Consider the following 21,993-nt stretch of genomic DNA (forward strand, 5'->3'; position numbering starts at 1 on the left):
AGCACCTTAAACAGTGCTGATTAGCATTTAACCAAAGTAGCTCTAAATGTGGTCGCCCAATCACCTTATTACCTCTATGCTGCAATTCAATAGCATCAAGAGTTTCTCAAATTATACTTTTTGAAAGAGAACCATATTGTTTTGAAACAAAAAGCTTTAATGACTTTTCTGTAGCAACATTTAGTCAAAAAGACCCAAATCCCATGTCATCATCAGATTCATCAGATTCTTCCTTCTCTACTTCTTCTCCTCAGCTGCAAAACATAAAGGAAGAGACACTAGTTATTACTCGTAATTCCCAAAACAACAAACACAGAAATAAGGGCTACAAGAATGGTCCACGGCATGACCAATATAGGTTCTTCCTAGCTGACAGAATTAAAGGGTGATGTGTGTGTGTGTTTTTTTTTTTTTTTTTGGGGGGTGGGGGGGGGGGGGGGAGCAGCACCAAAGTATCAACTTGTCAGGCATATAAAGACAAAAAGTCCTACAGCACACAAGCCAGATGTAAATAGTTGTAGTACCTGTACATTAAACTAACTACTTAGGTCTAAGCAGTATATAAATACTGCAATGAATAATGAATGAATTAAATTAATTTCTACAGTTTAATATAAAGAAAGCTCTCCGAGGGAGACTCGGCTATTGTCACACTATCACTGACTTATTTTCTCCTAGTTTTAAAAAATAAATACTATGTAACTTCACGATGAGAGCCTATGGGTGGTGGGAGGGTAGCGAGGGAAACAGCTTTCTTTTTGTGTGTGTGTGTGGGGGGGGGGGGGGGGGGGGGGGAGGAGAGAAGAACCTGCAGCCTGTTTTGGTCAGGAAGCCATACTGCTGGCTTTAGCCGAAAACTGTATGGCGAATTTTAGCTCCAGTATCTGTTTCAGTCAAAAATGAAACCCCCTGGTTTGTCGCCCCTTGAATAAAGAATATGTTCCAAATACAAATAAACCAAAATTTTTTTTTTAAATACAAAAAGCAGGTAGAACACACCCCCCCCCCCCCCCCCCCCCCCCCCCCCCCCCCCCCTAAGAACACACCTTTAAACAATTGCTTGTTCCAATTTGGTCACTACAAGCATTGGTCTAAAAAAAAAAAAAAAAAAAAAAACTCCTCCATGTGTACTACACCACACCTTATCAAAAACCCACTGGAATACATCAAAATGTGTAAATGAACACAAGCGTGCACTAAAAAGCTAAAGAAAATGTAATCACATTAACATCAAATTACTTATCTGTACTCAAATATATATCACCTCACATAGTAGATGATGACGGCAGAAAAAGACCTGCACGGTCCATCCAGTCTGCCCAACAAGATAACTCATATGTGCTACTCTTTTGTGTGATACCATACTTTGATTTGTACCTTGTGCTCTTCAGGGCACAGACCGTATAAGTCTGCCCAGCACTATCCCCGCCCTCCCAACCACCGGCTCTGGCACAGGACTGTATAAGTCTGACCAGCACTATCACCGCCTCCCAACCACCAGCCCTGCCTCTGGCGCAGACCGTATAGTCTGCCCAGCACTATCCCTGCCTCCACCACCGGCTCTGGCACATGCTCTGTTCAGCTGCACATTATGATTTATTCCAGTGGATTTGATAAACAGGGCTCTTTTGTTGGGTATAATACACAAGAAGGGTTTTTTTAGGCCAATAATTGCAGTGACCATGTTGGAAAACAAACAGCAGTTGTGGCTTCTGCAGTTCTTTCTTCATGCTTTTGGTATAAAAAGAGATTTTGGTTTATTTGAATTTGAACATAGTCTTTATTTCATAGTCATGTGGTTATATTTACCTTTGGAATAGATCACATAGCAGATTTTTAAATTTTTGAACATACAGCCATTTTGTTTTATGACAGTAATTGAAAGGCATCCCTTATACAGTGTTGCTAATTTGGGGCCCTTTTACTAAGGTGTGGCAAAACGTGGCTTTAGCACGTTTACATGGGCCATTCTCATGTGCTAAGGTCATTTTTACCACCTGGGTAAAATGGCCTAATTTTTGTACTTCAGCAGACATCAATGCGTGAGCCCTTAATTACACATATTTTGTAGGCAGTAAAGGCTCACGCGCTAACAGATTAGCACAGAACACGCCTACTTCTCCACCCTCCGAACAATGCACATCCGAAAATTACGAGGGACGCCTCAGCGCACCTTATAGTAATAAGCACAGGTTAGTAAAAGGGACCCTTTGTTAGCTTCGCAAATTTCTGCTATCATTTCATCATCTGTCTGTTCATTCTGGCCAGAATACCCCTACACATTAAACCAGACCAATATACATTGTGACTGCTGCTGTTTTTTCCCCCAGTTTGTTTGAAAAATCTACCGACGGAAAAGGATTCAATATGGTTAGCTCATTTCATTTTTTCATGTACAGCTATCATTTCCATACAACCCAGTAAGACAGGATACTTTGGTCTGCATTTCCTCCCCTTCTCCCGAATAACATATTTTTCTCTCCTACCACTTCTCTCCCCTGGCACTCCTGCTTTTTCTTTCCAACCACCCTGTGTTCTCTCCTACCCTCTCATACAGACAGCATTTTGTTTGCTACTACACCGTGACTCTCTCCCAGACTCTTCCTCCCTCCTGCATATATTTCTCTCTCCTACCATTGACACCCTCCCTCCCCAATGCTCCTGCAGCCTGTTCTTTGGTTCTCTCCTACTTCCCCCACAACCCCTGCACACACTGGCAGCCTTTTCTCTCCTGCTACCCCGTGTTCTCTGGCATTTCATTCCCCACTCTGAGCTGCATTAAGCACACGCTGCACTGCTCCTCAGTAACCGGGACCCTCCCTCTCTAGCATCCTGCCTCCTCTAATGAAACTTCCCGTTTCCTGCTGCAGGAGAGGGAGGGATCCGATTACAGAGGAGCGGAGCAGAGCAGCGTGTGCTTAATGCCACCGTATGTACAAGGCAAGTTCGGAGGGCACCGCACGGCAGGGAGATGAGATGCCAGAGAGCAGGGGCTGGCAGAAGAGAAAAGGCTGCCAGTGGGCGGGGGGGAGGGCAACAAGCTGCAGAAGAACCGGGGAAGGAGAGGAGCAGTGGAAAGAGAGAAAAATATATGCCAGAGGGAGGAAGAGTATGGAGAGGAGGTAAGAGAGAACGACAGGTAGACAGGCACAAGCAGCAGCAACTCTTGGAATGTTCTTGAACAGATAGCACATGCACATACTCACCAGCAGCAGGAGCTGCCCCTGTAGCTGGGGCAGCAGAACTGGCACCAGCTGAGACAGCTACAGCACCACCGGCAGGCATACTGGCAAGCTTTCCATTCCCTGCAAAACACAAAATGGAATAAGAGAATGTTTACAATGCCATAAGGTACAGGGAGTCATGACGTCAGTAATCAGGTAAGTTTTACAGACTCCTTTCTCCCACACAGGACATAGAAAAGTCGCTTATCTGTAACAGATGTTCTGCATAAACAGGACTCATTGGGCGCACAAGCGGGTGATGGCATCACACGGCATTGGGATGAAGAGCTCTCCCAGAACTCATATGAAGTTCAGAGCACATGTATCCTTCCCATGAACAACGGTCTCCTCTGTCCCCTCAATTAGTTCCCTAACTAAAGGAGGTAGAATTGTGTGCCTGATTAATCCTGCTGTCTGCCTGTTAACAGGTATTCTGCATAAACAGCATTCTCCATGGAAAGCAAAACATAGTAACAAGGCACACAAGAGGATGACTCCAAAGCTCAGGGTTGCTCAACTTTACAGATAATTTGTCTATTGTTGAAGAGAGGTCTGATCACATGATGAAGCAAGAATTGCAAAGGTTAGTTAATACTGCTCTACTGAATGCACGGTCACCGAATGACAACTGGTTCCAGTAGCAGTATGAAATGCAGGTATGAAGAGAGGACCAAGTAGCTACATTTTTCAAATGCTATCCAGTGAAGCAAATTTTATGAATGCTATAGTACTCACATTGGCTCCGATTTGATGAGGTTACTTCTACTAATTAAGAGGTATAACAGTCTGCTCATAACAGAAGTGGATACACAAAACTAGACAATTAGGTGGCGTCTTGTTTTGCCTCTGGCATGCCATGTTTCTTGGGGCTAAAGATGAACAGCTACACAGACTTTCTAATAGATTCTGCTTTTATAAGCAAGAGTCCATTTACAGTCCAGAGTATGGAGCTTCTCGGTGATGTCTGTATGGTTTAGAATAAAACACGGGCAGCACTATTTAATTCATACAAAAAAGTGTGACCAACTCTGGCAGAAGGATGAGGGCACAGTGTTCTAGCCAAAGTAATGATTATCAGAAAGAGTACTTTCCAGATTAGAATATTTAATAGATGAATATTCTATGAACTGAAAAGGTGGTTCCATGAGAGGTATAAGAAAGGCATTGAGGTCCTATGGAACAGGTGGCTTCTGTATTTGTGGTTTAACAGAAAAGCCCTTTCATGAATCTGGAAACGACTGTGTACTAGGGAGCCAAAATTCCATCTATGAGGACATAGTAAGCTCAGAGCATACAGACGTACTATGATACGAGGACGAGTACGACCCGAGGCAATAGAAATGTTATAGCAATGGTCCCTTTAAGCTGTGTGGGAGTTCTCCAACCTCATTTTGTGCCGGGGGGATGAAGTTGGCTGATGTTTTAATATTGTATTTTCAAATCACTAGGGACAAGCAGGTCTTCTGGAGCCCTGTAGAACTTGCCTGTCTCTTGCTAATGAAAATGTGATATTGGAACAGTACCACCACTGGCGGGAATGTAGGTGGACTTCCCCATATAGCTTTGAGGGACACCGATGATAGGTATTGCAGTATGGCATTTGATGGACAACAACAGAGGTCTTTACCATTCGTGAAACTTCATATTCAAAACGTTTTCCATTTAAACATACATAGAAGTCTCACGGAAGGCTTCTAAGATGCCTATAATCTGAAGTGGAAGGCCCAAGGAGGCAACTGGACACTGCTTAATTTCCATATCATCAGAGCCAGTGACTTGAGGTTGGGATGCAGAAGGGAACTCCTGTTCTGTATTATCAAGATTGGAAGGGTTAGGGTCTGCACAGAGGAAGACTCAAGCATCTTTTTAGAAGTTCTAACAATGAACTGTTGTGCTGGTTATTCTTAAAATTTGTGCAGGGTTTTTACTTTTAGAGGAATGGGTGGAAAAGTATAAAGGAGGGGCTAAGTCAGATAGGTAATCCACAGATGAATGCACTGTACTGTTTTGGGATCTTGCCAGGTACTTGTGACTTGGACTGGCTACTGTTGGAAACAGAACACTGGGCTTGATGGACCTTTGGTCTGTCCCAGTATGGCAACATTTATGTACTTATAAACAACAGAAGGGTAGCTTTGCCTTTTTGCTGACAGCAAATAGGGCACTCTGCAAAGAGATCTAATTTCAAAAATTATCCCATGTGGTTTGATGGCCTAGAGACCATCAGTAAGGTTAAAAACCTTCACTGAACCTGGCTAAGTGGTTGTGACTTACCAGTACATAAGTAATTGGAATTTGTACGTTTCCTAGCATAGCCAGAGGAACTCTTACCTCCTTGCTTGTTGACATAAAAACACAACTTGATTGACCCTGAAGAAGATGGGCACAGAGGGGTTCTGGTGTATATATCTTTATGATTAAGAGGTGTTCCCCCCCCCTTTTTTTTCCCTAGTTTTTATCAGTTTGGTGAGGCTTGAGATTTCAAGCCTCACCAGCTGGGTAAGCCACCATCTCTCTTGGATCTTGTTATCCTTGTGTTTTTAAAAAGCATTGTTAAAAAGGTGAACTCTGATAAGTTTTTAGTTCTTGTGTATCCCATTATGAGGATTACTACTATTTTTATATGAGCTATTTATATGTATGTTTTCATGTTCATTTTAATAGTTTATCTGCAAATTTAATCACCTCACTTGTCATTCCAATTTCCAGATAATTTATAAACATGTTAATTAGCACCGGTCCCAGTACAGATCCCTGTGGTACTCCACTATTCACCCTTCTCCATTTAACCCTACCCTCTGTTTCCTGTCCAATAACCAATTCTTAATTCAAAGGACACTGCACAAGAATGAAGCATGCACATTGGAATAAAATGTGAAATTTTCACCACTGGATTTTTGAATCTCCAGGGGTCAAAGCATCCCCAGGAATTTTGTAGAAGCTTTAAAACAGGCCCTCTCAGATCTGTGATGGGTCTCCTAAGCCAGACATATCCAATTTGAGCACCAATGTTCCAATGTCCTTTTCCCAACCAGCAGTTTTATCTTGTGATCTGCATAGAAATCACACTGATTAGGACTGTAGCCATATACTGAAACTAGATTGAATATATCCATCTCCAATTAAAGTCAAATCTCCTACACCCACTCCTCCCTCTATTGCCCACCCTCAAACCCATCTTAATGTTTCCTCATCCCTCCCTACTTCCACCCATAAAACCTCCTGCCAGAACCCCAAACCCTGTAAGCCTAACCCATGAGGAAGTGAGCAACCCCTCACCCTAGCCCCTATCACCTCAAAATTACCACTTCTTACTCCAACTCACACATACATACGCTTAAGATGAACTTATTCTCAGAAATAGTAGAAATTGGCATGAAGCAAATGTCGGAGAAAGTTGTGACTCAGGGGAAAGATCTGGTTAGAATTCAAGAAATTCAAACAAGTACAGTGAAAGATGCAATAAATATGCGAAGGAAAATTCACTGGAGAACTCATAATTTAAGATTTTGAATTTCCCCTAGGGTAATATCGGTAACACTAGGGATATGTGAGAAGGTACATAAAAGAAATATTTGGATTCGAACGAAGCTATTCCAGTGAAGGAGTAGCCTAGTGGTAGTGCAGTGGACTTTGATCCTGGGGAAAACTGAGTTTTCAATTCCCACTGCAGCTCCTTGTGACTCTGGGCAAGTCACTTAACCCTCCATTGCCCCTGGTACAAAATAAGTACCTGAATATATGTAAACCGCTTTTGAATGTAGTTGCAAAAACCTCAGAAGGCGGTATATCAAGTCCCCATCCCCCCCCTTTCTCCTAGGTCTACTATTTGCCGAGTAAACCACTTGGAACCTCAACGGTCGTGAACAAGTTGACCCACCTTTGGATGTGTCAGCAATTTTGGAGTCTTCTGATACAGACTTGGTTTCCTCATCTACTTTATTGGTTACTGTGGTTTTAACTTTGGACAAAACATGTATAATGAAGATATTCTTTAAGAATAAGGACAAGGAGCTTATGGGACATAAAATATGTATTTTCCGAGACTAGCAAAAGAAACTCAAAAAAGACGTCAGATTTTATTGCTTAAATTAGGAGTTCAGATTGGTGCAACCTTCTATTTGTGTTACCCATGTAAATGTGTTGTATGTTATCAGTCGATAAAATATGTATTTTTTGAGCCTTCACATCTAAAAGAATTTCTTGTGGCCAAAAGATCATTGGAGTGAAGAGAATGTTAATGATATATTGTCACTCACATAAGTATTAATGAGCTCGGTTATGGACAAATATTCCTTTTGTTACATCATAAATAGGTTTTCTTTTGAACAATTAACATTTCTTGTACAATAATTCCACTTATGTTAATCTTGGATCTAATTTCAAGTCCTCTAAATTAGATCCAAGATTAACATAAATGGAATTATTGTACAAGAAATGTTAATTGTTCACAAGAAAAGAAAACTCTCAACTATTATATTCCTTTCAGTATAAGCATATACTTGATTGAAAAATCTAAATGAATAAAAAAAAATAAAGATGAACTTATTCTCATTCCATCAAACCTCTTTAACGCGGTGTTCTTAATCTTTTTGGTTCCTGCACACTTGTAACTAATCAATGAAACCCTCATACCCTCTTCCTAAACACGTGTCACTAGTGACCCACAGCTACATATGTCACTGTTAAGCCACTAACAGTACTAAAATGTCACTATAATTATAGTAGTACACAGTTATACTTCCAGTAACTGTCCTAAAAACAACCTTCACTTCATCTAGAAACTTTCAATACATTGTGTTACATTTCAGGACCCTTCTCCACCCCCACCCTGTCTGACCTCTTCCCGCACACCTTACTACTACTTAACATTTCTAGAGCGCTACTAGGGTTACGCAGCGCTGTACAAATTAACCTTGGGGGTTAAGTGCCCCAATCCCAGTTGTATAATTAAGTATGCATCAAATGTTCAAAATCTCATATTTAGTCACTGTAGCATCCTCTTGATGTTCACCTGTTCCTCAACGCCTAGCCAGATCTCTCTGCCCCAGACCAGAAGATTGCCGATGAACCCTGCTTCTGCCAGCAAGGGTTGGCTCTAGAAACCTCATGTCTAGTTTCTTCTCCGATGTCTCCAAGATGTACACAGCCAGTAGCCCTCCTCACCCCTTCCCACATAAGCAACTATAGAGCCTGAGATGCAGAATGAAGCTAACCTGCTTCTGATATTGGAAATTAGGCTCCCTGGGTAGCCAATGCATTCATTTCATCCTTTTACCTTTGGTCTCACATATTGGTCTGTTTTTTCTTATCTGACATATCCTTGTTTCCTGCAGATTTCTAAAGGCTTACTAAGGAGCTCTCACCTCCCCTTATTTAGCAACAGAGCAAGATGCATGCCTTTTCTGTGTACATACACATGATCTGATTGGTCACCCTGGCCAGGCCAGGTTCTGCCCCATTTGGGCTGAGCAGGAGTATAGCTGTGGCTATGCACTGGTATGCTTGGGGCTTTTTGTTTTTGCTCCATTATTCCATCTTTATGCACTGTGAGGATTTAGATGCAAATCTCCACAGTCCAGACCCTTCATGCCCTCTTCCCATGGCAAGGGATACAAACACTGCTATGAAGAGCCTCTACCTGGAACCAGAAGCTATGTATGTTGGCATATTAAGGGTACCTATTTCCTAGATAATTGTGTGCGAGTCTGTATTTTTGTGCACACTTGTCATTCGAAAATGCAAAAGAACCAGAAAAGTATCAGCAGGAGTCACTGGATGTTCTAGGTCAGCTTATGGGGGTAGAGATGGTTTATTTGTTATCTCCAACCAAAAAGATACTCTGCTGCCCATTTGTCAGTCCTGTTTCCCCCCCCCCCCCCCCCTCCATCTGTAGAAATATGCTGTCACTTGCTTTCAGTGAAATACAGGCCAAGGGCTCAGGCTAAGAGCCAGGCCTCTAAGAATCAAAGATCACTTCTGATACAGATACATTTCACTGCAGCAAATGCTGAAGAAAGCAACTGAGAGCAGACAGAGGGAGGGGGAATCTTCTCTGTAAATAACAGCTGGATTGGCGCTATCAAGAAAGTCACAGGCAAGGATGTTTTGGCAAGTAGAAGATACTAGTGGGTCAGGTGCAAGTAGGGGGGGGGGGGGCTGAAGGGAACGAAATGACATGTGAAGACATTAATTCACAGATGTTGACCAACATCATTTGTTGATACTTAGAGCTTGGGAACATGTGAAGTCATTGTTATCAACCGATAATGGCCAAAAACTGCTGGTGAGAAAGTTAGGGTCCATAGGAATGAATGGAACAAGAAAGGTATAAAAAAGGCAGTCTGCTAGGGTATCGGGGCAGAAGAGAGAAGACAGAATGCACCTGCTGTGTGTCGTGAAGCGCTGTTTCACCATGTTCCGGATATGAATGCTTAATTGCCTGTCCTGCCTTTGGCGAGATGCTAATAAACATCTTCTTATATCCCAGTGTGTCCTTCTGATTATGGAGCTTGTTAGTACCCAGGCTGTGTAAAACAGTCTGGTAAGATACGAGTTCAGAGTAATTAATCATGTAGTGGGAACACGCAATTATTTACACACCCTATCTCCTTCCTCCACAATCGGTCAATTTTCCATGAAAACATCCCCTCCCAGCTAGCCAGTCAGATTGGTCAACTAGTCACACTATTCCCTATACTCTATCTAGCCAACCCATGCAGTTTGCTAAAGGTTGCCACCAGAATTGAAGCCAGTCTATTCATTGCACCATGTGACTCTCAGTAAGTTTCTGTCATGCACTGCAGGAACTCACACATACATCATACAAGGTTTGAGACCATGGAACAAGTCTGGAAGGTCCTGCATCACACAGGTCAAACTTACTGAGAGCAGAGCCAATGCAGAGGAAATTGGTTTGGTTTTTTTTTTTTTAGTGACAGCAGCAACATGAAGCCAGGGGCACAAAAATCTAAGTATGAAGGGGAAAGTTCTACTTACCAGGGTCACCTGGCACCCAAAATTTGTTAAGTCCTGATATGAACCACAAAAGACAGGCTACTACAGAAAACAAATGTGGTACACTGACCAACAGGGGACATGGAACTGCAAGGCAGGACTAAGGTAGAGATCTCTTTGGTTCAGAGTACAGATCAGGACAGGACCAAGATGCAATGGCAGAGCTGCATACATGGGGAGCTGGAACAGCTGCAAGTCAGGACTGACGTATAAGTACAAGCACTGATCTTAATTTTATCCTGTTTCTCTCATTCAGGCATTCTGGTTTTCACATTAGCCCTTTCCTCTCCTGTAACAAGACTAAAGTAAATGAAAAGGTCATGTACTGGGGTTTAAGATGGGATTCTGTGAACTGAAAAGAAATAATGTGTGTCCAGAAAGCTTTTATTATGAGCTAATCAGCAGTCAGCTCATATCTTGATAAAATTTTTCTAATTTTATCTAGTCCACAAGCGAAACCCAGCAGGTACCAACCAAAACCTGTAGGTATTAAAATGGACAATTTATTTATAGACTGCACTATCTCCCAATTCTAGGCAGTAAACCCCTAACACAAAGACCATCTGTAGAAAACAGATAAAAGGAATTGGAGGATAATAGGTCTACAAGAATAAGCATAAACATTTTGCAATGTATAACATCACCGACATCACCATAGTTGAAAGCCAATTTTAAATGTTAACTTCTATCCATTTTTCCTTACCACATACATCCCTTCCAGTCCCACCTCAAAGAGGAAGTCACCGAAACAGAGCAACTAAAACATTTTATTTTATTTTTTTAAATTTACTGAAGTGCCAAAACAATTCAGACATAGCTAGCGGCATTCATATTATTTAGAATTCAGTTTCTAATTCTTATATTCTTATGCCCTTAAGGGAACAGTAGGATGGGCAGGTGGTAAGAGTGGGATTTAAAAGTTGTGTGCTGTTAACTGCTGAAAGAAGAGTAAAATATAACCATACTGGGACAGACTGATGGTCCATGTAGCCCAGTATCCTGCTTCCAACAGTAGCCAATCCATGTCACAAGTACCGCGGCTTTACTGTGTCTCCCAACAATATGTAGAATTGAAATTCCCCACAGGGAATCTACTAAGATATGGGGTGTCATCATAGATCACCACCCTCACCTTTCAGGAGCACATTTCCTCTGTTTTGATAAACTGTTCTTTGTATTACATCAAATCTGTGTAGCCCACTCTCTCTTTGACAATAACTCTCTCCACTTGCTTGTTCACTCCTTAGCTTTATCTTGTTAGACTAATGTAATTCTCTGTTTCAAGGATAACAACAATATCAACTTCTGCTTATTCACAGTACAATTAATCCATGGAGCAAAACAATTTGATACTGTCACCCCGCTTTTAACATCACAACACTGGTTACCCATCTGCTGTCATTTAACTTTCAAGATTTTGGTTCTGGCTGTTCCAATCTTTCACTCAGACTTGCCTTTATTCCTCTATAGGTCACTCACTCCATATACCCCAATCAGGACTTTCTGTTCTTCACAGCAACAACTGCTTGCAATCCCATCATATCTACAAGTCCGTTCATGTATGGCTAGGATGTCTACTTTTGCTGTCCTTACCTCAACTACAATTACACCGCAGAAGCCCCCCCTTGATCACACTGCACATTTTGTCTGCGTGTACCTTACACTAACTCCATCTTTCCTGACTTTTATGTCTAAGCCTTCCCCTCAGCAGCCTAATTCCCAATAACCTTCCTAGCAAATTACACCGAAGCACCCCCCCTCAATTGCACTGCACATTTTTTTGTCTGAATGTACTTCACACTACCTCCCTCTTTCCTGTCTCTTCCACTAGATATCTTCCCTTATATTCAATATGTAAACTAGGCCTTTCTTTATGTCTTGACTCTTTTCTCCCCTATCTACTTTATCATTGTAAACTGCTTAGATACTACTTTATTTGCAGTACAGTAAGATTGAAAACATATGTGAATTTCATGTGATCGATCCCAGAGTAAAGTAGTGGCTTTCCCCATGTCCATCTTAATAGCAGTTTATGGACTCTTCCTCAAGGAACTTGTCCAAACCTGTTTAAAACCCAGATCTACTAATTGCTGTTAGTGCATCCTCCGGCAATGAGTTCCAGAGCTTAATTAGTCATTGAGTGAAAAATGATTTTCTGCTATTCATTTTAAAAGTATTACAATGTAATTCATGGAGTCCCCTAGTCTTTGCACTTTTTGAAAAAGAGTGATCAATTCACGTTTACCCACTCTACTCCACTCAAAATTCTTTAGACCTTTATCATATCCACCCTCAGCCCTCTCCATTAAGAGCCCTAACCTCAATCATTTTAGTCACCATTCTTTTCTAATTCCTCTTTATCTTTTTTTTTTTGATAAGACAATCAGAATTGCACATACCATGGAATGATGCAAAAGCATTATGATATCATGTGCCTTATTTTCTATCACTTTCCTAATAATTCCTGACTGTTGTTGAAATCTATGAAGCTGTGGACTATGGGAAGGGGGGTGGGGGAAGGTGGGAAAGGCTGGGGAGATGCTGAAGAGAGCAAGAGCGAGCAACGTGGGACCCAGACTCAACTTATACATGGGTCACAGCATTTTTGTCATAAAAAATGCCCTCAATTTCTACATGAGATCAACTTATAGATGAGTATATATAGTAATCATGTCTGTTGATTAAAAAAAAAAAAGTGATACCTCCAAACTAGCATATTTTGCAGCCCGCCACTGAAGGCTTTGTGGGACAATTTAACATTTTAGTACATACAAGTTATTTAAGGGCCCTTTTACTAAAGCTTACTGTACACTAACTGCTAAAAAGCCCATTTTATACTTACGGCCTTTCTTAGCATTTACTGTGCACTAAGGTTTAGTAAAATGGCCCTTCTGTAATTTCTTTTAATTCTTCTATATTTCTAAATATACACAGGTGAGGTTAAAAACTCATCTAAAAGGTGTTGGTCTTTGTCAAAGTGTCTGCACAAAATGCACCCTTCCCCATCCACAAACACACGGTGATTATACTCACCCTGGGCAATGACTTCCTCGATATTTTTGCCATTCAGTTCGCCAATAACCTACAAAAAAATGAGTGTTAGGATTATTGGCTAAGATAAAAACACTAAAAACAGTTTATAACTCATATGCCATATTTTTATGTGGGATTAAGCTTTTAATAACCTGAACTCACAGTTTTGAACACAACAGGCAGAATAGGCTCCATCTGGAAAGAAAGGTCACATATAGTGTTCCTCTGTGAACCAATTCCAAGTCATTACCTTGTTGATACGCTCGTCATCCGTTTCAATGCCAACGCTGTCCAGGATCTTCTTCAGGTCCTTAGAGTTGGGTCTTTCATTGCCACCAAGTACAGCCAAGAGGTAAGCTGCAACGTAACGCATCCTGACCACAGCCAATATAAAAAGAAAAAACACAAACACATGCACAGCTTTAATAAACTCTCTTAAATAGCACTTAAAACTCATGACCACCATTTTGATGTCTTCTGCACATCACGTATTATACAACCGAATGAGTTACACTGAAAATCCTTTTCAACTGAGCTGGCTGCTGCATGCAACGGAGTGCGTATCCAGTATCTGAAAGTTTGAACCTAGAAAACAAGCAATATAGAAAAAGCTGACCCTATAGCTTTGTTTCACTCATTTTATGGTCATCCCACAAATGACACTCAACTGAGAGACTATCAATAATGAACTTATTACTTCACATTTTTCTGTCATCTTTGCCTGCGACACTTTTCATAAGGCCAATAAAAAAAAAGTTGCTCTTGGATTTAAGTTTTTAGATGGCATGGGTTCCTGTACATCCGAAGACAGTACATGAAGTGTCAAGACCTATGTCACCCTCTTTTTGCTGGCCCTATAAAAAGCTTATCACAACCTTAAGGGCCCTGTTTACTAAGCTATGCTAAGGGCATGCTCCTGGTAACTTCTAATGACTTGGATTGGCCAATGTCTGTGACAGAATCTGGTTTGCTAAAGGTCTGAGCCAACATGGCATATGAGGACATCTAGGAAAAGTAATTATTTCGTGAAAACACATCACCTTGCATTTTTTGTACAACATTAAGCATAACAGACTTACAGAAGATTCATCCAAACTTCTTATTTCAACATTCAAAATACAGCGGTAAATTTTTAAAACAAGTGTTTCCCCATTCATGTAGAAACAGAAAAAATAAAAACTTCACCACTTCAGGACAGGATAAAATATGCAATAGCTACAGCCCAGTACGGGGTAGCTGCCATTTGAAAAGAGCTCAACATTTTGGAGTTACCGAGGTTCACAGGGGACAGTGAATGATCTAGGGTACCCTTTACAAAGATGCCCTAGTGGTTTTAGTACACACTAAATGTGAGATGCCTATAGGAATATACGGGCATTTAACATTTAGTGAACACTTATTTTTAGCGTGCGCTAAAAACGCTAAGGCATCTTTGTAAAAGGGGCCCTAAGTAAACAAAGCTAGAGTTATCAAAGTTACCCAGTATCAAGGAGTGAGATTTATTGGCTCATTCACTGTAATTTTGACATTTTTTAAAATTTTCTTTTATCCACAAGTACAACAGTGTCCCTACATTTGAAGTATGGTAAAGAAACAATGAAACCTTAAAGATACTGCTCTCATTACAGCTTCTGCCTCTGACTAGACCAAATGCTTGGACCAAGACAAGATCCTGGTTTCATGTGATACGTCTGGTGAAAGCGCAAGCGGAAGAACAAATGGCTAGAAATGTGAGGGGTGACAAAAATTTCTTCAGGTATATTAGTGAAAGGAGAATGACTAAAAAGGGAATTGCGAGACTAAAAGATACTGTGAACCATTATGTAGATAGTGATGAAGAAAAAGCAAATTTGCTATAGATACTTTTGTTCTGTTTTCATAGAAGAAAATCCTGGAGAAGGACCGCGATGGACTGGGAAAAGTACAAATGAGAATGGAGTGGATAGAGCACGGTTCACGGAAGAGTGTGTGTATGAACAACTTCAAAAGCTAAAGGTGGACAAAACCATGGGACCGGACGGGATCCACCCCAGGATATTGAGGGAGCTCAGAGAGGTTCTGGCGGGTCCTCTTAAAGATTTGTTTAATAAATCCTTGCAGACGGGAGAGGTTCCGAGGGATTGGAGAACGGCGGATGTGGTCCCTCTTCACAAAAGTGGTGATAGGGAAGAAGCTGGAAACTACAGGCAGCCTCACTTCGATTATTGGAAACGTAATGGAAGCAATGCTGTAGGAAAGGATAGTGAATTTCCTGGAAGACAATAAGTTGCAAGATCCCAGACAATATGGTTTTACCAAAGGGAAATCGTGCCAAATGAATCTCATTGAATTCTTTGATTGGGTGACAGGAGAATTGAATCAGGGACAAGCTATAGACGTAATCTACTTAGATTTCAGCAAAGCTTTTGACACGGTTCCCCATAGGAGGCTTTTAAATAAACTGGATGGGCTGAAGATAGGACCCGAAGTGGTAAACTGGATTAGGAACTGGTTGACGAACAGACGCCAGTAGCTGGTGGTTAATGGAATTCGCTCGGAGGGAAAGGTGAGTAGTGGAGTGCCTCAGGGGTCGGTGCTGGGGCCGATTCTGTTCAATATATTTGTGAGTGACATTACCGAAGGGTTAGAAGGTAAAGTTTGCCTATTTGCGGATGATACTACGATCTGTAACAGAGTGGATACCCCAGAGGAAGTGGAAAACATGAAAAAGGATCTGAGGAAGCTAGAAGAATGGTCTAAGGTTTGGCAAGTAAAATTCAATGCGAAGAAATGCAAAGTGATGCACTTAGGGAGTAGAAATCCACGGGAGACGTATGTGTTAGGCGGTGAGAGTCTGATAGGTACGGACGGGGAGAGGGATCTTGGGGTGATAGTATCTGAGGATTTGAAGGCGACGAAACAGTGTGACAAGGCGGTGGCCGTAGCTAGAAGGTTGTTAGGCTGTATAGAGAGAGGTGTGACCAGCAGAAGAAAGGGGGTCTTGATGCCCCTGTATAAGTCGTTGGTGAGGCCCCACCTGGAGTATTGTGTTCAGTTTTAGAGGCCGTATCTTGCTAAGGATGTAAAAAGAATTGAAGCGGTGCAAAGAAAAGCTACGAGAATGGTATGGGATTTGTGTTACAAGACATATGAGGAGAGACTTGCTGACCTGAACATATATACTCTGGAGGAAAGGAGAAACAGGGGTGATATGATACAGACGTTCAATATTTGAAAGGTATTAATCCACAAACGAGTCTTTTCCGGAGATGCGAAGAGAGTAGAACGAGAGGACATGAAATGAGATTGAAGGGGGGCAGACTCAAGAAAAATGTCAGGAAGTATTTTTTCACAGAGAGAGTGGTGGATGCTTGGAATGCCCTCCCAAGGGAGGTGGTGGAGATGAAAATGGCAACGGAATTCAAACATGCGTGGCACAAACATAAAGGAATCCTGTTCAGAAGGAAGGGATCCTCAGGAGCTTAGCCAAGATTGGGTGGCAGAGCCGGTAGTGGGAGGCGGGGATAGTGCTAGGCAGACTTATATAGTCTGTGCCAGAGCCGGTGGTGGGAGGCGGGGCTGGTGGTTGGGAGGTGGGGATAGTGCTGGGCAGACTTATACTGTCTGTGCCAGAGCTGGTGGTGGGAGGCAGGGCTAGTGCTGGGCAGACTTATACGGTCTGTGCCATGAAAGACAGGTAAAAATCAAGGTAAGGTATACACAAAAAGTGGCACATATGAGTTTATCTTGTTGGGCAGACTGGATGGACCGTGCAGATCTTTTTCTGCCGTCATCTACTATGTTACTATGTACATTGAATCCCTCATGAAAGAAGTACAAGAACTAAGAGAGGAAGTGGCAAGGCTAAGAAACAGCTGTGATAACTGGAAATTCGTAACAGAGATGCACGTTGAAACATTGGGGGATCTCCAGATCACCAGATCCTGCAAGATCAACCCTCCAACTCTGACTTCTGTTGAACTAAAGAACTGGTTCGCAGCTCTGGAGGCACAGGAGCTAGAAACATCTCAAAAACAGGAGGGAACAATGATTAAAAAATCCCAATACCACTGGACAAGTGGTCAATAAGAAGCGAAAGGTAGTGGTGGTTGGAGATTCACTTCTGAGGGGTACTGAGGCACCCATCTGCTGACTGGACATGTTGTCCAGGGAGGTGTGCTGTCTGCCTGGTGCCAAGATTCGTGATGTTACGGAACGATTGCCTAGATTCATCAAGCCTACTGACCACTTTCCTATGCTGCTCATCCATGCTGGCATGAATGATACTGCTAAGTATCCTACTGTACATATCATGCGAGACTTCATGGCTTTGGGTCATAGGGTTAGGTACCTAGGTGCTAAGGTGGTGTTCTTATCTATCTTCCCTGTTGAAGGTAAAGGGCGAGTGACAGAAGCTCGAATCCTGGTGCTAAATGAGTAGCTGCATGGATGGTGCCGACGAGAGTGCTTTGGTTTCCTAAACCATGGGATGATTTTCAAGAGCTACTGTGCAGTGATGGTGTCCATCTATATCAAGGAAGGGACGAAGTGTTTTCAGCAACAGACTAGCTAAAGTACTAAAGAGAGCTTTAAACTAAAATTGCTGTGGATGGGTTAAAAAAAGGCCCCAAAGCCATAAATAACAACAAGGAAGGTAGGACACTGAATGCCCCTATAGAAGGGGGGGGGGGGGGGAGAGGAGAAAAAAAAAGAGAGAGTAGCATCTGGAGAACCTTATATAACCAATGCACGCAGTATGAGAAACAAACTTCTAGATCTAGATGCTACAATGAAAAAAGCAGACTTGGATTTAGTGGCAATCATGGAGACATGGTTCACGGAGAACCATTACTGGGATATAGCTATACCTGGCTATAACCTATTCAGGAAGGATGGGGTAGTAAAAAAATGGTGGAATGGAATTATATTAAAGTGGCTAAGAATGATATTAAAGTGGCAGAACTGCAGTACACATGGGGTACAGAAGAAACGCTGTGGGTTAAACTGGAAAGAGGGAAAGGAAACCGTAGGAGTAATATTCAGGTCATCTTCACAGTGGAAATGGACAGAGACTTAACTGAAAACATCCACAAGTTAGCTAGGAAAGGGGAAGTACTACTGATTTTAATATGCCGGATGTTGACTGGGGACATCCATGCTGTGGGGTCATCTAGAAGCAAAGATATCTTGGATTCCCTACAGGAAGAATTGTTTCAGCAGCAGGTAACGGAACTGACGCGGGATGGAGATATTCTGGACCCGATGCTTGCAAATGGAGAGAATGTTTCTGAAGTCAAGGTGGGGGACCATTTGGCATCTAGTGATCACGGAATGGTGTGGTTCAATATTAAGACAGAGGAGAGGGCTCATTTGAGATTGAGGGACCTGGATTTTTAAAAGAACTAACTTTGCCGAGATGAGGGAATTTCTCAAGAAAGAGATAGTAGGATGGGAACAGCTGAAGAAGTAGAACAGCAATGGACAAGACTGAAAGGAGATGTATTAAAGGTAATTAATCTTTATGTTAGAAAATTACATAAAAGAGGAAAAGGCTGCTCTGGTTCTCGAATGTAGTAGCTAAAAAGGTAAGGGAAAAGAAGATAGCCTTCACATGTTATAAGACAACAAGCTGGGTAAGCTATCAGGAATGCGAAGCGGCAAATGGAAGAAAATATACCTGATTCGGTTAAAAATTGGTTGAATGGAAAATGGACAGTAGTGGTAAATGGAGCTTGCTCTGAAGAAAGGGATGTTATCAGTGGAGTACTGCAGGGACCAGTCCTTGGGCGGGCTCGTTAACATCTTTGTGAGTGATACTGCGGAAGGGCTGTCTTGTAAGGTTTGTCTCTTTGCAGATGATACCAAACTCTGCAACAGGGTGGACACCCTGGAAGGTGTGGATGACATAAGGAAGGACCTAGCGAAGCTGGCGGAATGGTCTGATATTTGGCAACTAAGATTTCATGCTAAAAATGCAGGGTCAAGGACTTGGGTCACAAGAATCCGAGGGAATGGTACAATATAGGAGGGGGTGAAGTGCTTCTGTGTACAAAGGAAGAGAGGGACTTGGGGGTGATTGTGTCTGATGACCTTAAAGCTTCCAAATAGGTAGAAAAAGTGATGGTCAAAGCCAGAAAGATTGGGTGCAAAAAGTGAGGGATAACCAGCAGGAAAAAAAAAGAGGTGATAGTGCCCTTGTAGAAGTCTCTGGTGAGGCCCTGTTTAGAGTACTGTGTGCAGCTCTGGAGACTGCACCTATGGAAAGATATTTTATTTATTTGGATTTATTTACTGCCTTTTTTGAAGGAATTCACTCAAGGTGGTGTACAGTAAGATATAAAAACAGGGTGGAGTCGGTCCAGAGAGCGGCTACAAAATTGGTAAGCTGTCTTGAACACAAAACATATAGGGACAGGCTTATGAACCTTAACATTTACATGCTGGAAGAGAGAAGGGCGACAAGTAATGTGATAGAGATGTTTAAATATCTCAAGGGCATTAATGTACAGGAAGTGAGCCTTTTTCAACTGAAGGAAAACTCTGGAACAAGGAGGGGGAGCATACGATGATGAGGGAATAGGCTTAGGAAGAATCTAAGAAAGTATTATTTCAAGGAAAGGGTGGTGGAAGCATGGAATGGCCTTCCCGGTGGAGGGGATGAGGACTATCAGAATTTAAGAAAACGTGGGATCCCTTAGGAAAAGTTAGGGGTTAAAGAGGATAGATAGATCGGGTTGGTCATTTTGCCTTTACCTGCCGTCATGTTTTCAATGTTTACACCCAAAAACAGTGCTGGTCTGCTGGAAGTCCCAGAAAACATCTTGATGTGGGGGTATCAGAACTCCCCCATATGAGGGTAACTTGGCAGCTCTGGAATTTAGCGACCCATGCTCGTATTTGGGTAAAACGTGGATCCTGTAGTGGACCTCGAAGATCTAAACCGCACGACCTTAAAAAGTTTGTGAACTCGTATTCTAGGGATCCCTGTAGCCTCTCCACAGCACGGGGGGGGGGGGGGGGGGGTAAAGAGGCTATATGGAATTAAGAGTCAACGACCCACAACCATCGACCTAGCTACTGTCAGCTGCCCTCTCGCCCCAGGAGCAGCACAAACTCAGAAGCCGAGCTGCGCGCCGCTTCTCTACCGCACAGAATGAAAGTTCGCTCATCACAGCTGAACCCCCTTCAGCGACATGCAACGAGAAGGCAGACGTGCACGGCCAAGGCCAGACACAGGCCACGCAGTCTCAACCCAACAACAGATTTAATACCTAGGCGGCACGCGGCCAATAACCACTGGACGCGTGAGCTTCCACCTGGCGCAGTCGCTCGCGAGCTCGGTCCATTCTGCTTCTCCTCTGCACGTACCTGGCGCAGGGCTGTATGAAAGAGCAGAGCAGAGCAGCTCGTGCACACCGCGTGCGTTCGTTACCCAGAGAGCCGGCGGAAAGAGGGAGGGCCTGGGCCCCTAGGGCAGGGCATAGGAGTTGCTCATCATCATCCTTTGACGTCAAACCATCAATAACGGCCGCTACTATTGGGTGGCCAAGAGGCAACGAGATCTGCTCTCAATCTAACCTGCTTGAATCCGACCCACAGTACATAGAATTTTGGGATTGGGAGAAAGTTTGTGTTCAGTACACGGATGAGAAAAGGAGTGTTAAAAGATCGAGCGGGAGCGCGTCAGCGTCAGGCAGCGGAAGATAAGGAGGGAACCTCCGGGAGATAACTACAAGTTCCGAGGTGCACTGTGGCAAAAGTCACGGAAGGAGCAGTAGCCTAGCCCTGGATACACCACATGCTTTGTGGTGTTTGTACTTGCATATTATTCCTTCCCTTGATAAAAATCACCATTTCAGCACGACTACTGCCAAAATATATCACTTCTTGCGACACTGAGACTCGGTTTTTCACTTGTGTGATCTGGGGTCCCAAAGCGAGTGGACAATATTACAAGAGGCACGGTGTAAAAACCGGATACAGCGGGATCCTCGGGATCTTCCCGGATTCGATCACAAACCTTTTAAAAGTTCATCTGGGTTTTACACCGTCCCTATGACAAGATACACAGTAGAAAACGTAATTATAGTATGTGTCCGCATGACGCCTCTTCTGTTCTACTGAAAGTGGCAATGCCAATGACTGCGGAATTCCCGCGGCGCGCGTGAGCTCTTCGTGTCTCTTTAAGAGTTCCTGCTCCTCCCCTAGGCCGAGCAGGATGCAGGAAGATCTCGTGCAGCCAATCTGGACTCGGAGGCGCAGTCCTCAGTGTCCCGTACTGTTCTGCCTGGGGAGGACGCTTTCCGCCATAGACTGTGGAACTTTTCTCAGAGAGAATTATATTCAAAGAGGTACAATATCCAACAGTGACCTTTGGGGTTAGACGTACGGGGTGGTGAGGTACTCCAGGAGGGGTTAGACATGTGGGGTGAAAAAAGAAGAAATGTGCTGAGAGAGGTGCCCCAGCAGTGACCCTTGGGGTTAGTAGTAGGGGTGGAGGGAATGTGATTAGTGAGGCACCCCAACAGTGACCTCGGGGAGTTAGACATGCAGGGTGGAGGAGGTGAAAAATGCATGTAATCCTCCATAATAATGGGGATTACTACAGAGCATGTAGAACTCTCTAGACCCTGGAGTCCAGGGTTATTGAGGGGGAGGATTCTAGGTTGTGGGAGGTAAAGGATCCAGCCCAAGGAGGTGAGTTCCTGGGAAAAGTGCCGAGGAAAGTGTTCTGGGCAGA

General features: G+C 42.9%; 2 protein-coding genes and 1 non-coding gene across 6 annotated transcripts in view; 1 reads left to right on the forward strand and 2 right to left on the reverse strand.

Annotated features, from left to right (window-relative positions):
* Positions 1–233: 233 nt before the first annotated feature.
* Positions 234–20,745, reverse strand: RPLP2 (ribosomal protein lateral stalk subunit P2). Of its 2 annotated transcripts, none has more exons than XM_030201276.1 (5): positions 20,622–20,745; positions 13,525–13,648; positions 13,275–13,323; positions 3,207–3,305; positions 234–254 (listed from the first exon to the last, which is right to left on the reverse strand). In XM_030201276.1, exons 2-5 carry the CDS (start codon positions 13,645–13,647, stop codon positions 238–240), a joined length of 288 nt encoding a protein of 95 aa, XP_030057136.1. In that variant the 5' UTR covers position 13,648; positions 20,622–20,745; the 3' UTR covers positions 234–237. The 2 variants fall into 2 exon arrangements, with proteins under 2 accessions (XP_030057136.1, XP_030057135.1); XM_030201275.1 differs by lacking the exon at positions 20,622–20,745 and adding an exon at positions 20,525–20,615.
* On the reverse strand, positions 10,609–10,743 carry LOC115469761. The gene has a single exon (XR_003942043.1). It is a non-coding gene; the product is annotated as a small nucleolar RNA SNORA52 (small nucleolar RNA).
* The window catches only part of PIDD1 (p53-induced death domain protein 1), a 51,106-nt gene continuing 49,844 nt past the window's right edge, over positions 20,732–21,993 (forward strand). For all 3 annotated transcript variants that reach the window (XM_030201267.1, XM_030201264.1, XM_030201268.1), the window contains exon 1: positions 20,732–21,604. The gene's annotated coding sequence lies outside the window, so the exon portion shown is untranslated. The remainder of the gene's footprint in view (positions 21,605–21,993) is intronic.

This window comes from Microcaecilia unicolor, chromosome 4 (assembly GCF_901765095.1).
Source record: "Microcaecilia unicolor chromosome 4, aMicUni1.1, whole genome shotgun sequence".
Classification (NCBI taxonomy): Eukaryota; Metazoa; Chordata; class Amphibia; order Gymnophiona; family Siphonopidae; genus Microcaecilia; species Microcaecilia unicolor.